Here is a 14661-nt window from a genome sequence, read left to right on the forward strand (position 1 = left end):
TGGGACCCAGTGCCTCCCTGCTTGGGACTCATCAAGAGTTGGATTGGGGGTAAGTCCCTGCGACATACTAGCGTCATGTCCAGGGGGTGTACTTGTACATCAAGCTACCTCACGCTACAGAAACAGGAGATAGGCTCCTGCCCTATGAGCCTCATGGCTCGGCCGAGTCATATGGGCCTCATGGCTCGGCAAGGCTTACTTACAGGTACACAGCTGTCACCAATATACTATACTGGTGACAGTATCGTGGTAAGTATTTCACATAGTATTTTTAATTTGTATTTTGTGCCCATCTCTGCCTTTGACCTTGACTTTGGATGCAGAATGCTGAAACACTATGTCGGTACTAAAGCCTCTGTATAAACTTTCATTCAAATCGGAGCTAGAATGAAGGCAATAGAATGATGGCAATCTTTTTCTATTTATAGTATGAATGTTCTTGCCTCTGACCTTGACTTTGGGCGGTATTGAATTCCTCTACAAGTCAATGTCATTTGGAACAAGAACACAGTTCTGAAATAAGCTCAAACGCTTTACCTTTGTAAAAATCCTGGCAGTGCTCTGTTTCACTTCCTTGAATTCCCCCTCCTTAAACCTCTTTAGCCACACCCAGTCACCCTGGGAGGTCAACACAACAGTTAGGAACACATATAGACAGGGGTGTCGCACAAAGTTCTGGGCCCTGGTACTTTAACTATTGAAAAATAGCAGATATACAAGCTCACAGCGCGGAACAAAGTGCCACGCTGTGCTGTGAGCTTGTAGATCTGCTATTTTCTTTTAAATCGTGACATTTTGTGCAAGTCTCTGAATATTTCAAATCCTTCTAAGGTTTTTCGAAAAACCTATGTTTCAGTGGTGCTCAAACTTTTCCATGTGAAGGACCCCCAAAATTATATGCATTTGGCCACAGACCCCCATCTCAAAATATTTAGATCCAGGGACCCACCAGAAGCAAAATTCGAGTTACAAATGTTGGCTTAAAAATACATAAATTCAAATCTTTGCACACATGTTCACGACTTTTCAAAAATAGCAGATCTACAAGCTTGCTGGGAGCTTGTATATGTGCTATTTTTCAATAGCTAAAGTATAAAATAATTAAGGCCCCTCCACCTTGGACCCTATTAACCCACTTTTTCCCCCTTGTGACGCCCCTGGTATTGGTAAGCCAAGATAGATAATTTAGCTCTGATAGTAATCATTTGTACATACAGAGTTACAATTGGACATTCACTGTGTCAGCTGTGTCAGGTGTAAATTGAATGTGACTTACCTCATACACGGCTATGTTTTTTGTTTCTTTTGTTTCTGAATGAGTGCCGTCTCCAGACTTTACGCTTTTCTCCTCGATTGCACTCTTAGACTCTGAAAAAATCTGTGGGACAACAGAGACAAAGACAATTAAATCATGAAGCTTTAGTTCATACAATACAGTAAGTGTTGATAAGATACTCACAAATGGAATTACTCACATTAGAACTGTCTGTTTGAAATCAATTCAGTATGCTGCTGCCTATGGGGCAACACTGCTGCCCGATCACTGGCTTTGTTATAGGGACTTATTCTATTTACAAGAATTATTAAACACTAGCCCTTACCCGTTCAAAGATATGAGCTCCAAAATGATGTGCAGAGTGTGGGTTATGGGATGTGCACTGTGCATACAGTATATGAGGGATGGAAAGTAACTTTAACTGGTGCTTGCATGATGTAGGAGCATCAATGTAAGAAACCCGTTTCGTTTAATGGCTACAGAGATACTGTGTCCCCCCCCCAGCCCGCCCGCCCGCCCACCCGCCCACCCGCCTGCACACACACCCGCCTGCCTGCCTGCACACACACACACACACACACACACACACACACACACACACACACACACACACACACACACACACACACACACACACACACACACACACACACACACAGAGCTGGTTAAACATGTTGCCTCATGCTAGATGCAGAATAGATGTGCCTCATGCTAGATGCAGAATAGATATAGATACACCATAAAAATGCTAATATACAGCATACGATTTGTGAAAGTGACAAACGGCCTTCACAGTTATGTCAGGTGTGTTCATATGCTGATGTTGATGCGATTTCAGATCAATTGCTCCAGCCACCGAGGAGAAACGCTGTGACAGACACTCAGACACTCACTCAGACATTCCGAAAATTATATGTTTGATGTAGCACTTTGTAAAGACTGAGGTAAATAAATAATCCTGAATTTTCAATTACAGGTGAGGACAGGTGAGACAGGTGAGGTGAGAAAATTCCCCAATTCCCCAAATTATTTGAAATCCACAATTATATGTTAGACAATTTTAGAATACTAAAGAACCATGCACACAAAAAAGTGGAGAGTACCAGGGTTCCCATCCCATGGAGGCAAAAATCCAAGTAAAAACTAAAAAAGAGGCAGACCACTTGCACTCACTCCAGTGTGCCTTTTAGCAGTGACTACAACCTTTTTATAGGCAAAAGAGGAAACATTTGGCTTATATTGGTTTACAGACTACTCGGCAACGCTTTTTGAGAATATATCTTCTTCAGGCAGCAATGATGTTCACACCGAGGGCAATTTCTTTGTGCTGGTGGATTTGTCTGGTTCCAGGCTAAAACTTGTGTTGGTTTGCTAGACGATGGACAAGGGCCTTACGTTATTGCTGATCTGTGGTTCGAAAAAAGTGAGATCTTCTACAGTCAGGAGAATCCGATTGGGCCCCTTGACCATCTGCATGTGCTGGACTCTTCTCCTGCAAATCAGATTAGGGTTCAGATGAGATAGAAATAATTATCTAGACAATAATTATGAATTTTCCCCTTTGTTGACTTGCAATAGTACAGGAGGAGTAGTAGGGCCTACTCATTAGAAATATTAATGCTAACAATGAGTTTGAAACAATTTCTTTTATGAAAGTAACATTTCATTATATTTCATTATATTATTATATTCAATTTTATTATATTAGTAAAATATGTTCAGAACATCCAAATCTTTGTGAAAGCATCCATTCTCAATATCCTTCACAGAGTGAAGATACGTATTTCTACATTTATATTTGCTGAACCCAACTTTCAATTTAAATTTTCCATTGATTATCCATTTCTTTTCATTAATGCAGGATTAAATGTACCATATGCTCTCATATTCTGTCTCCAAAGGTAGGACATTTGCAGTTGTTAGTAGTCGAAAATTAGGTAATGAACAAATGCAGTAAGGGAAAGGAACACCAAGACCTATTGCTATACATATCGTACCTTATAAAAAGACTGAGACCTATTCCTCCTAATGCAAGAATGAAGACGACAACCAATATCACGATGATATAGGTGACCTCCACACCTAGGGGATGATGGATATTACACATATGAGGAAGATTTATCTGCTTCATCAGTAACAGAACATTCACATATTAGGGATTGTGCGTGTCTGTTGGACATCTATAGCAAGACAGTCTGAACACAAATGTGCAAGTCGGTGACCATCTGCCTGCAACGCACACACATGTGCATGCACAGACGCACTCACACATATGCGCACGCACGCACGCACGCACGCACGCACGCACGCACGCACGCACGCACGCACGCACACACACACACACACACACACACACACACACACACACACACACACACACACACACACACACACACACACACACACACACACACACACACACACACCAAAACAAAGGCCTTTTACCTCCATTGCAGATTCTGCCGCGGTCAAACCAGCAGCTGGAGTCAGCAGCTGGTGCGGAACCTCCTGGGAACTGAATGTACCTTCCAGCGAAGCGAAGTTCATCCGCTGTTAAGTCCACTGTGTAGGTGCTGTACAGCTGACTCCCCATCCTGTTCGAATCCAGGATGACATAGCTGGTCTTTCCTTCTCCCGCGGGGTCAACCGTGATCCTCTGGTTGAAGCCATTGAGGGTGGTGTTCCTGGTGTAGTAGGCCAGGTTGGAGGCTGTCAGCCGCATGCCAGCTCTCCTGGTATTACTGATGGACCTGGCCATCAGGTAGAGGCTGTTGTAAATGGTCCCAAACAGTGGGTTAACCTGCAATACAAGGTGAGGTCATAGAAGCACATGTCACCACTGAGGATATAGCCTATAGTATATTTTATACTGCTCTTAAGAGCACTTTCTAAAGTGTTGAATGTCACTTGGACATGCTACGGTAACAATTAAAGAGGTGGTGCCATAGTTTTGTACTTTTTCTGCTTATATCTGTCCATTAGTCTGGGGCCTTAGGGGGATAAAATTGTCATTTTGTGCGAATCAGTCTTAAAAGCGGCAAGTTTTGCACAGATGGAGCCCAGGGCCTGATAGTGGCGCTAAATGGGACAGATCCATGTTGATGGCAGCATGCCCTGGGCTACATCTGTGTAAAATTTGGCGCTTTTAGAGAATTTAGACTGATTTGTACGAAATTACCATTTTATCCTCCTATAGGCCTCAGACTATATGGAGCTAAAGGAGCTACACCATGCATAATATGGCCCATATTACGTTTTTATAGAGGTTTAAGCCCAAACAGATATTGAATTTTCATGTTCATGGGAAGAACTGTGAACAGGCCCGTTCAGAAAAGCCCATTCAGAAATGAAGCTGAAAGAATGAGTGTTAAGAAAAAATACATTAAAAATGGAGGTTTAGAAGGCATACCGGGGAGACCAAATAAACAGAAAATTAAAAGAAAAGTTAAATTCATGGTGTACCCCCTTTTACATTACTCTAATAGACCCCCCAGGTGTGGGGGGTCTATTAGAGTAAATATGTCTTATTTGTATTTTTGGTTTCTTCCTGAAAGCTGAAAGCCTCAGTCAAAAGGCCCCATCGAAATACACCGCTTTAGTGACACAATAAAATCACCCCCTTCCCTTTTTACCATACAACAACAGCTGTGGGTGTGGCTAACTTCAGCTGGGTCACCACCCATATACAGTATATATGGGTGAGAGTATATATACACCCAGAGTATATATATATATATATATACTCTATGGTCACCACCCACCTGAAAATCAGGTATATTTAATGAACAGGTGGGTGTGGTCACATAAAAACATAATCTTAACACTTTCTGTACATGCTTGGATGGCAATTAATTAATTAATTAATTAATTAATATCTATAAATCTGTGTGTGTGTGTGTGTGTGGGGGGGGGGGGGGGAACTGGGAATAACGGTGCATTTTAACAGCGGGAACCATGGGCGACAGGTATTTTCCAGAAGTGCGTTATTTGTCTATGGGACCCGGCAACTGCTGGCGATATGAACGCTATGAACAATTTACCTGCTCTGGCTCCATGGCAAATTGCAGCTCCTCTGAACTCGTGGCCATGTTCAATGCCTCCGTGAAGGACTGGAGCTCTGAAGAAACAGTGATGGTGAGCACGGCATCATAGGCCTCCCGCAACCTGCTGTTGTTCTGCAGGGGGAAGTAGGAGGTGTTTGTGTAGGGCAGGCTGTAAAGGAGAGTATCGTATGGCACAAACACATACTGCCCCTGAGTCAGGCCCGTTTCCTGGGCCTTAAGGAGAAAGTTAGCCTGCTGCTCCCCTCCAATTAGGACTGAGTGCATGCACATGATGATGACTGCAACACAGGAAAAAAAAACACAGTAGAGAGTTGTCAAGTTTGTGTGTATGGAATTATACTGCTATTGTACTCAAGAGACACTGAGACAGCATACTATATATGGCAGTGTTTCTCAAATGGGGGTACACGTACCCCTAGGGGACTGCCCATAAGTCCGAAGGTTCATTAGTCCGAAGGTTCATTAGTCCGAATTTAGTTAGGGTTACTGAGGTTAGGGTTAGAGTTAGGCATAGTATTCTTAACAAATTCTGACTAATGAACCTTCGGACCAATGCCATGGCACCTACCCCTAGGGGTACGCAGGGGTACTGCAGAGGGTATGTGAAAAAAACTAGAAACTGGGAATATGTATTTTAGTGTTATGGTCAATGATAAAACATTGACAAACTTTTTGTGAACCTGCTCATCTGTAGATTGCAAAGCCAAATTACATCAATGCCTTTATAAGTACAACTGTTATTGAATATAAATCAATGTTTATTTGCCATTATGTTGTTTTGTTTTGAACATATTGGCATGAGAACTGGACTTTTGATGAAATTCTTTCTAAGCAAAATGTTGTAGTCAGGGGAAGGGGTTCTCGGCTTCAGAAATCAGTACATGGTATGGCACATCTCATAGCCTAATAGTCCATGGGCCATACGAGTTTTGGTATGATAACCCTTTCTGAGACACAGCTAAATTGGTGTTATCAACCGCTAGATTTGTTGTCCCATTAACTTTACATTACAGGGGAAAAAAGCAAAATATGAATCTGCTTTAAGTAGCATATGAGGGGTCAAACTAGGGGGTTTTCATGATGCTGAATCCATTGAAAGCATCTGTTTTGCACAAAAAAACATTCCTTGGGCTAAAAACTGGCCGACAAGACTATGGTTTAGTGATGAAAAGTGACTTTTCACACTTTTGTGGGGGCTGTTTTAGCCCCAGGAAGGAAAATTCGTGCAAAACAGATGCTTGCAATGGATTAAGCATCATGAAAACCCCCTAGTTTGACCCCTCTTATGCTACTTAAAGCAGATACATTTTAAGCTTTTTTTCCCTGTAATGTAAAGTTAATGGGACACCAACTCTAGCGGCTGATAACACCAATTTAGCTGTGTCTAAGAAAGGTTTATCATAAATATAATCTACAGATATAGAGCTTTTCAAAAATGCATGGTAACCTTTGCCACCTTTTTGATACCGACAACTCGTATGGCCCATGGACTATAACTGAGTGGTCAGGTTGACAGGAGCTCACAATGGTGACCATGTTAATAGCCTATCTTGTTTTTGGCTTTTATGCATTTACTGATAGGGATAGACATCGGGATCGGGACTCGAACCCGCAACACGCTGTCCGTCTTCACTGGGCCTGCGGCTCGCACCGCGAGGCGTTGTGTGCTTGTAGATCGGCTGTTTTCACTAGTTTAAATCATTTTTAAAATGATAAATACAATACTGGCTTTCAAGCAGTTAGAAGGGGCAAACTTGACCCTTCTCAGGGGCACACCAAAGGTCCCCAGGCACAGTGGTTGAGAAACACTGATCTACAGTATGTGGTCCTGAGTGTGCGTCATCTCCAGTTGCCATTGGCAGAATGCGGAATGTAGCTTGTGAAGAGCAGTAATTCTACAGTAGGCTTACGGTACTTTCTGTACCCCAGAGGATTGTCAGGATCTGAAAATGCAAGACCTTTTGATAAACAGCCTGTCAGTTGTCTGGGGTTTTGTTTTGATGTATTTCTAACAAAAAGACAATTCAGTCATTAGCCTATAAGTCACAAATATAATTAACATATTTATAATTTATAATGACTAGAAAACTGCTCTTAGTAGAGCACAAATCTCAGCCTGGACCACCCTCTGTTTTCTGTCTGAATCAATGTTGTTTGAAAAGGCAGGGGGGAATTGAGGAGGAAGGGATATAATAAATATCTGTCATCATGACTCATGAAGTCATTATGGTGTAACCACAGTTGGTGGCAAATCTTTGAACAGTGAACACGTTGAAAACTAAAGTATTGTGCCAAGTTGTCATTATCACTAAGACAAACAAGATGTTATAACCTAAATTCCTAAATTCGAAGTACATAGCCTACTGTACTGTACGTGGCATACATGGACTGGCAAGTCCAAGCCCAAGCCAGGGAATTTGAATGACAGCGGCCCTGACATTTGTTATTTATATACGTAAGCAAGATATTATGATCCACATTCCACACCCGTTTGTTCTTCTTGGAATTGATTTAAACAAAGCAGAAGCTTCCACGCTTTAACTACACACACGTATGAACTATAACAACGATACTGGGCGTGCAGCTAGCGATTAAAACAAAGTATTTGACACTGTTTCATAACTTTTTACTGTTGCTTGAGGAGAGGAGGCTGAAGCCTGATTTATACTTGGCAGCTCGACGGTGTCGCGCACGCACCTAAATAGCAGACCTGCAAGCTCACAACGCGGCGCGTTGTGACTCAAATATCTACGTTTTAAAACATTTTGGCTAGAAATGGCAAAATCCTAGATTATATTCATACAATATAATAATAATACAGGTCAAGGATCCTTAACTGAGAAGAGAGAGATCAAGCAGGCTATTTTAGCCTACTGTAGGCTATTATATAAAACTGTTGCAGATTAAACCTTGTCAGAGACTTGTTTGACAGCACTATCATCAGTGACATTAATACATTACTATGTTATGTTTATTTGTTCACACATTATCTTTTCTATTAATATGATGGATTTATGTTATTCATTATAATCCATGAATTATTATCTCTTAAACCCTCAATAAGTGTTAATGTATTGCCTAATGTTCCCTATAGGGTTGCTACTTGCTAGGGTTGGTTACTGTAAAAACTAACTATTAATATTTGGCCACCTCACATAACTCTGAGAACCCTAGGGGTCCCTGACCACCTTTTGAGGATGTAATGATATATAATAATGATATACCATAGTATTAATCAAACAATTCTACCAGCCAGCAAGGAGTGTTCTCCCAGATTTCAATAAGTTGGGTTGTTAGACAGAGCCTAGTACTACAGTGAAACAATAAATTGTTTGGAAATTAAACGTAATGGGAAAAACTTTATTTCATGTTTTAGGGGAACGCCCCCTTGAATAAAACAACGCTTATTGCGTTTTCACCTTGAGAACTGTTTCTGTGTGCTGGTTTGGGTTCAGACTTCACTTTATTTGAAGACATTTACTACTTGAATTATTTGAAAACATTGTTTTGAAGACTTGAGTGATTTAAAAGAGATGCTTACGTTATTGAAAATGGCAAGGTTGTTAACCTTCTGTTTTGAAGGTTTACAACCTGATGACCAACTCTTCAACAAAGAAGACAACAAATGAAAAAGTTGGAAAATAAAGATATTGAGAGTTAAGACCTTGAGGAGTTAACTAAAATCTGTGGGAACTTGACATGCCTGTGGCTAAAAGTGTTCATTCATTGAACTGTGGGTTGAACTCAATTGACTTGTTTGTTTGTGGTTGCTTTGAAACGTATTGGTTACAAACATAACTTGGGTACTTTGATTTGATTTGACTTTTGTGTTTACATTTCGTAAATATCTAATTATGGAGAAGTGTAAAATAAAAATCACACCAGTGTGAAAGGAGCAGTGGTGTCCATGCATTTCAAGGTTGTGTGTATGCGTGCATGTACAGTACATTTCAAGGCTGCTCAACAGTCACCCAGCGGTATTGCAGGCCAGGCTACAGACACTCATAGCTACACACATGGTCACGCTAAGGAGACGGTGTGACCACCGCTGAATATTTCTCTGGTAGACAGAATCTACCTGGCACCCCTAAAATTGACACACACACACACACACACACACACACACACACACACACACACACACACACACACACACACACACACACACACACACACACACAGATATTTTAATTTAGAGAGGTTATTTTACAGGTTCCAGTCAGTGTTTTATGTCTTTAACGCCGATGGTCACCGGTTCAAGTCTCACCTCATGCGGACTTGGCCACTTTATCGCTGCTTGCAGCTATATTTTATTTTAATTTTGATTATTTTCAGACGGCCAACAATGCTCCCTATAAAGAAATCTAGTCTGACACTTCTAGGGGGCGCAGTCTGTCTCCAAAACTATTCTGTTATCTGTGAGTAGCTCTGTCAGTGGTCCTCTCATGGGTGCCTCTCGTTCGGATGAGCTGCTGTCAATCATTTTAGCCCCGGGTCAGCGGGTTCATGCACCAACGAGCAACTACTGACAGCTTCTCACACAGATAGGCAGACTACGGCCCCTAGAAGTGTCACAGAGACTAATCTTTTTTAGGGAGCATATTGTTAGCCGTCTGAATGTAATCAAACCAGTAAGACTCCCTAATCGGGAGATAAGCGACCGTCGGGTCCCATGTACACACAAATTGGCCTGTAAATGTCCATTAAAGGTGTATTCAGTGATAATGAAAGTGGCCGGGGGTCATCTTGTCCCTTACTGGCCTTACAGCGTGGAAATGTTTTTTACACCATTATAATGTTCTCGTTTTGATTTGATCATTAGACCTAATCACTGAATATCGGTAGGCCTACGTCTCCAGCTTCAGGATATGTATGATACTGATTTACTACGAGACTGTGGCATTTTATGAGTTCAGTAGTTTACAATCTAGGCATTTAGCAGAAGTTCTTAATTCAGAGCGACTGTGTTTCTCAAAACCTTTATTTTGACCATCATAACTAAACATCATAACATAACTACGGCCATACTCTACCCTGATTGGTCGAGGACTGGCTGGCCACCTCTGAAAACCGAATATAGCTATGCTCGTAACACAGGCCATGGTGGCAGTCCTTATATGGTCAGCACACATTCTAGTAAGTAGAATGAATGGAAAATGTACGAATTATATTTTTATTTGAATGAAATACAATCACTGAATATACCTTTAATGTTGTCTGCAAAAAGCAACCTCATGGTGGCGCTAGAGAAGAGGAAAGTGAGAAATCAGGGGCGGAGGTTGTGGTTTGCCAGCCAAGGAGTTTGGCATGGATAGGGGCAACGGTGTCGGAGATAAGAGTAGGGCCAAAAGTGTGACGTGACATGACAGACAGACGGAGGGACTGACTAGCGACTGATGGAGGGACAGCCGGTGGAGGTTTTCATAGTAACTTGCAACCCAACGGTTGCAATAAAACTTTAAATAAGTAATTTTCAAATATTCTGCTTATGTCAGCAGAAAACTACTTTTATCAGCTTTAAAGGACAACTTCACCCATTTAAACAATGATGCGGTTGAAAATGGGTGAAGTGATTCTTTAAATGCTCATTCCTACGGTAAATGATTTTCCTTTTTGAGGGCCATTCACACCAAAGCACAATAACTATAACTATATAACTATAAATATATTGTTTATAAAAACCATTAACCTTAAGTGGATGGCAGAGTCCACACCACAACTATAGTTATATCGTACTTGGTGTGAAAGGCACTTTACTTTGAACAGCCGTGCTGTTTTCATCATTATAAAACGGTGGCTGTCTCATGGGTACATCTCGGGAAAGAATACTGCCTTGCCAAGCATAAACAAACCAGCATACGTTAATGGATAATGTGGAGAATGTTTTCTGGAGTAGCCTTCCTTGACATCCAGTCAGTTAAGTTAACCATAGGTTTCCCTGTTTGGATTTAATGTGAAAATATGGTTTTGCAATTGCTGTCTAAATGTACTTATTTTGCTTAATCAATAGCTAATTTTAATTTCTGAGAGTGGTTTATACTTTGAAGTTCTACAAACCTTGAAGCTCTGCTTAACTTTCATTTGACTTTTTAAGCTCTGCCACTCATGAAACCGCATATTTACCATTCTGCCTGCTCCAGGTTTGTAGCTTCACCCCAATTAAGTGCAGTCCCTGTAACTAATCCTCACACTGAACCAATACTTGACTCTTTCTAAACTAATAATGCCTGAACTTAAAACTCCAACTCTGGCTGGCTGTTGATAATGCAATTGCAGATTTTGTCCTGCCAGTATTAAAAGTTCTGAGTGCTACCAAAGTGAAAATGTGTTCCAGGACCAAATTGTCTCCCGTTCAGGTGGCAGGTTGGGAGTAATGAACCAGCTGAGTGATGAGATGTAAACAGACAACCTAACCTAAGACAGGTGACCGCCTGTTTATTTATTTTCCATTGCTCACAAGACAGTAGCGAGATACCCTACCACTGATAGAATATCAGATGCAAGTAGACTAGGTTCTCAAGCATTTGTTTTTATATTTCCCAAAGAGTTAAGAGGAAGGAAAAGGGGCCACACCATGCTTTTAAGAATATATTTTTTATATAAATATTGGTCCATAATACGGTTTTATACAGGTTTTAGCCTGAACAACCACTTAGATATTGAAATTTCATGTTCTGTCTGTCTCTAATGCCAAGCCATTTCAGATGCAATACCAAAATGCCCTTTGTTGGCAACTTGGCAACAGGGTGCTGTCTTTGGGCTAAAATTGGAACGATACAGAGAATATTAGAGAACCACGATGAGAACCATGTAGAGTCAATCGTAATCTTCTCTGTATCGTTCCAATTTTAGCACCACTTTACCTTATGGTTCTACCTCAAATATATACTCTCAATAGAATATAGCCTCCCAAAAAGTACCACCCCCTTCTCGAGGGGGCCCAATAGGAAATGAGCCCCCTGTGACATAGAATGGGGCCGATTTCAAAAGAGTACCGTTCAGACACGCCCATTCAGAAAATCACTGAAATGAAAGGCAAGGCTTAGAGTTAATGAATTGTTTTTTTGTGTTGTTTTTTTGGCTGGAAGAGAGACTGGGAAGACCAAAAAACAAGAAAAAAAAATTGAAAATGTGAAATTCATGGTGTAGTCCCTTTAAATTAGTGCAGACTCACCCTTTATCTCGCCTGCATCCTGGATTCTTCTCAGCGCGCTCTCAATCTCAGTGTCGTTTATCCCAATAGAAGTTACTATACCAACAGGAAGTCCTCTGTTCCTGAGAGCACTGGCCACGTTACTGGCAGTATCCATCCATATATCCTCATTGGAAGACACCACCCCAACGTTGGCCCAACTGAAGAATTTCAACACAGTGAATAGGACGTCTGTGGGGGATGGCAAAGTCCTGGCAAATGTCGGGAAGCCAACAATTCGGTCCAGTTCATAGTTGATGCAGCCATAAGCAAAGATCGCCTTATTCCAGTTCTTGGCCAGAAGTGAGGCCGCGTTACAATAACCCGGGTTCGTGGGTCCCACAAAAGCATCGGCCAACTTCTCATAGTAGACAAAGGTGGTGAGAGCTTTTGAGGTCCTGCATGGCTCCTGAAGGATGATAAAGTCCATTTTCAGACCCAGATTCAAACTGAAGTCCTCATTTATTCTGCTCACTGCCAGTTTGGCTGCTGCATTTGGTAAGGCCCGGGAGTAAATTGGGTCGCAGTTCCAGGGCCCAAGCACACCCACTTTGAATATTATACATCGGACGCAACACGGAAACGTCAAAATTCCAAGAAAAATCCATAGCATAAAATTATGCAATGGAAATGTTGCAAGGTTATTCCTTCGAATCGCAGGTATGCATGGATAGTTGGAAAACTCCCATAACGCCCTTTTAAAGTTTTGAGGAATATGTTGCATTTTACTCCTTCCAGAATATCCTTTTTAGTGAATCTTTAAATTCACTATAGCATGATCAGATGAGTCCAAAGACACCTGCAAAACAGGTCAACATAATGTATTATTATAAGTGTCCAAATAATTCAAAAAGGTGTAATATTTAATATGAACTAAAAGTGTAATCTTACCATGTCTGGCACGCTTTGGACAGCTTCGAGCTCGGAAGATAATCTTACAACTGCCCACTCCAACTTTCTCAAGCAATTCCCACTTCACCATTCCAAACATCTAGTCACACTGAAGTTAAACTCAACTCAAAAGGTTCATTGTCACCACAAGTCATGATGTTGAGATAGGCTAAGTGACAGGCAAATCTTCGATGTGTTGCGTTCAGAGACCGCTTCAGCACCCTGGAGGCTACTTATGTTCACAAACAGGTCCACTCCACTCGCAGGCAGCATCTCCCAGGTTGAAACAGAACCGTGACAGACCTATCGGTCAATTTACATTAGCTTTCTCTAGTTAGTGCGTCTTACAGGAATGAAATAAAATAAAAAGTACTTCCCGATTAAGATTGTTTCTCCACAGTGTTGATTTAACCGATCCAAATATTGGAAATGGAAAATTAACTAAAGATATTTAGAAAACAATATTTGATTTAAAGAAATATATTAATTAATTAATAAGAAAGCAGGTCTGGATGGGCTCTAGGCCCATTCAATCCCTTCAAAGTGACCTGAGAGCATGTCGATTGTAGGCGTTACTCATTAACCTAATCCATATTCTGTAAGGCACAATGTAAGAGGATTGACAACATAGGCATAGGCTGGGGTTGGAGAGAAACAAAACCTTGCTGTAAGGAAGAAGTGAAGCCCTTTCCCACCACACTCGCAGCACGAATCATCAGATATTAAAATGAACTGATGATAACATGATAAAAACGACACAGACAAATGCAAACTCAATCTAAGATCAGTCGAGGCTTTTTACCATGGAGACACCTTGTTGCACGAAGACACCTGAACCGTGCCTTAATTGGTCTAATATGCCAACTGCACAGGCCCCGCAGTTTAAATGAATTTGCACCTTGGTGGACAGGGAGTAATTAGAGATAACGAAGGGTTATCCCAGCCAGGGAGCCTCAAGAGCTTTTCATATTCGTGTGCGTCAGTCTTTTCAGCTCTTTTGACAACACCACCCGGGAAACTGCAGCATGAGCACCAAAACACTCCCTCTAAAACTTCTACAACCTAAAATAAAAATTCTTCTTCTTCTTTCGTGTATCATCATCCTTGATGATTGGTTGACGACATTTTATTTCACAAGATTTCTTGTTACTTAGGGGAGGCCTTGGGGCTAGCTGTTGTCTTCTCCCCCTTGCTGACATCGGCTTAGTGAGAGTTTGAACCACTCACCTTCCGCATGA

The 14661-nt window shown here is 41.3% G+C and overlaps 1 protein-coding gene across 1 annotated transcript in view; it reads right to left on the reverse strand.

Moving 5' to 3' along the window:
- gucy2f (guanylate cyclase 2F, retinal) overlaps positions 1–13256 on the reverse strand; it is a gene marked incomplete at both ends in the record, with an annotated part of 26517 nt that extends 13261 nt beyond the window's left edge. The window contains 7 exons of the mRNA XM_080731739.1: positions 538–618; positions 1277–1378; positions 2672–2768; positions 3274–3358; positions 3722–4076; positions 5317–5618; positions 12515–13256. Of these exons, the coding sequence (XP_080587865.1) occupies positions 538–618; positions 1277–1378; positions 2672–2768; positions 3274–3358; positions 3722–4076; positions 5317–5618; positions 12515–13256 (1764 nt within the window). The remainder of the gene's footprint in view (positions 1–537; positions 619–1276; positions 1379–2671; positions 2769–3273; positions 3359–3721; positions 4077–5316; positions 5619–12514) is intronic.
- Positions 13257–14661: the final 1405 nt, after the last annotated feature.

The sequence above is a fragment of the Nannobrachium achirus genome (assembly GCF_963921795.1).
Source record: "Nannobrachium achirus genome assembly, chromosome: 8".
Taxonomy (NCBI): Eukaryota; Metazoa; Chordata; class Actinopteri; order Myctophiformes; family Myctophidae; genus Nannobrachium; species Nannobrachium achirus.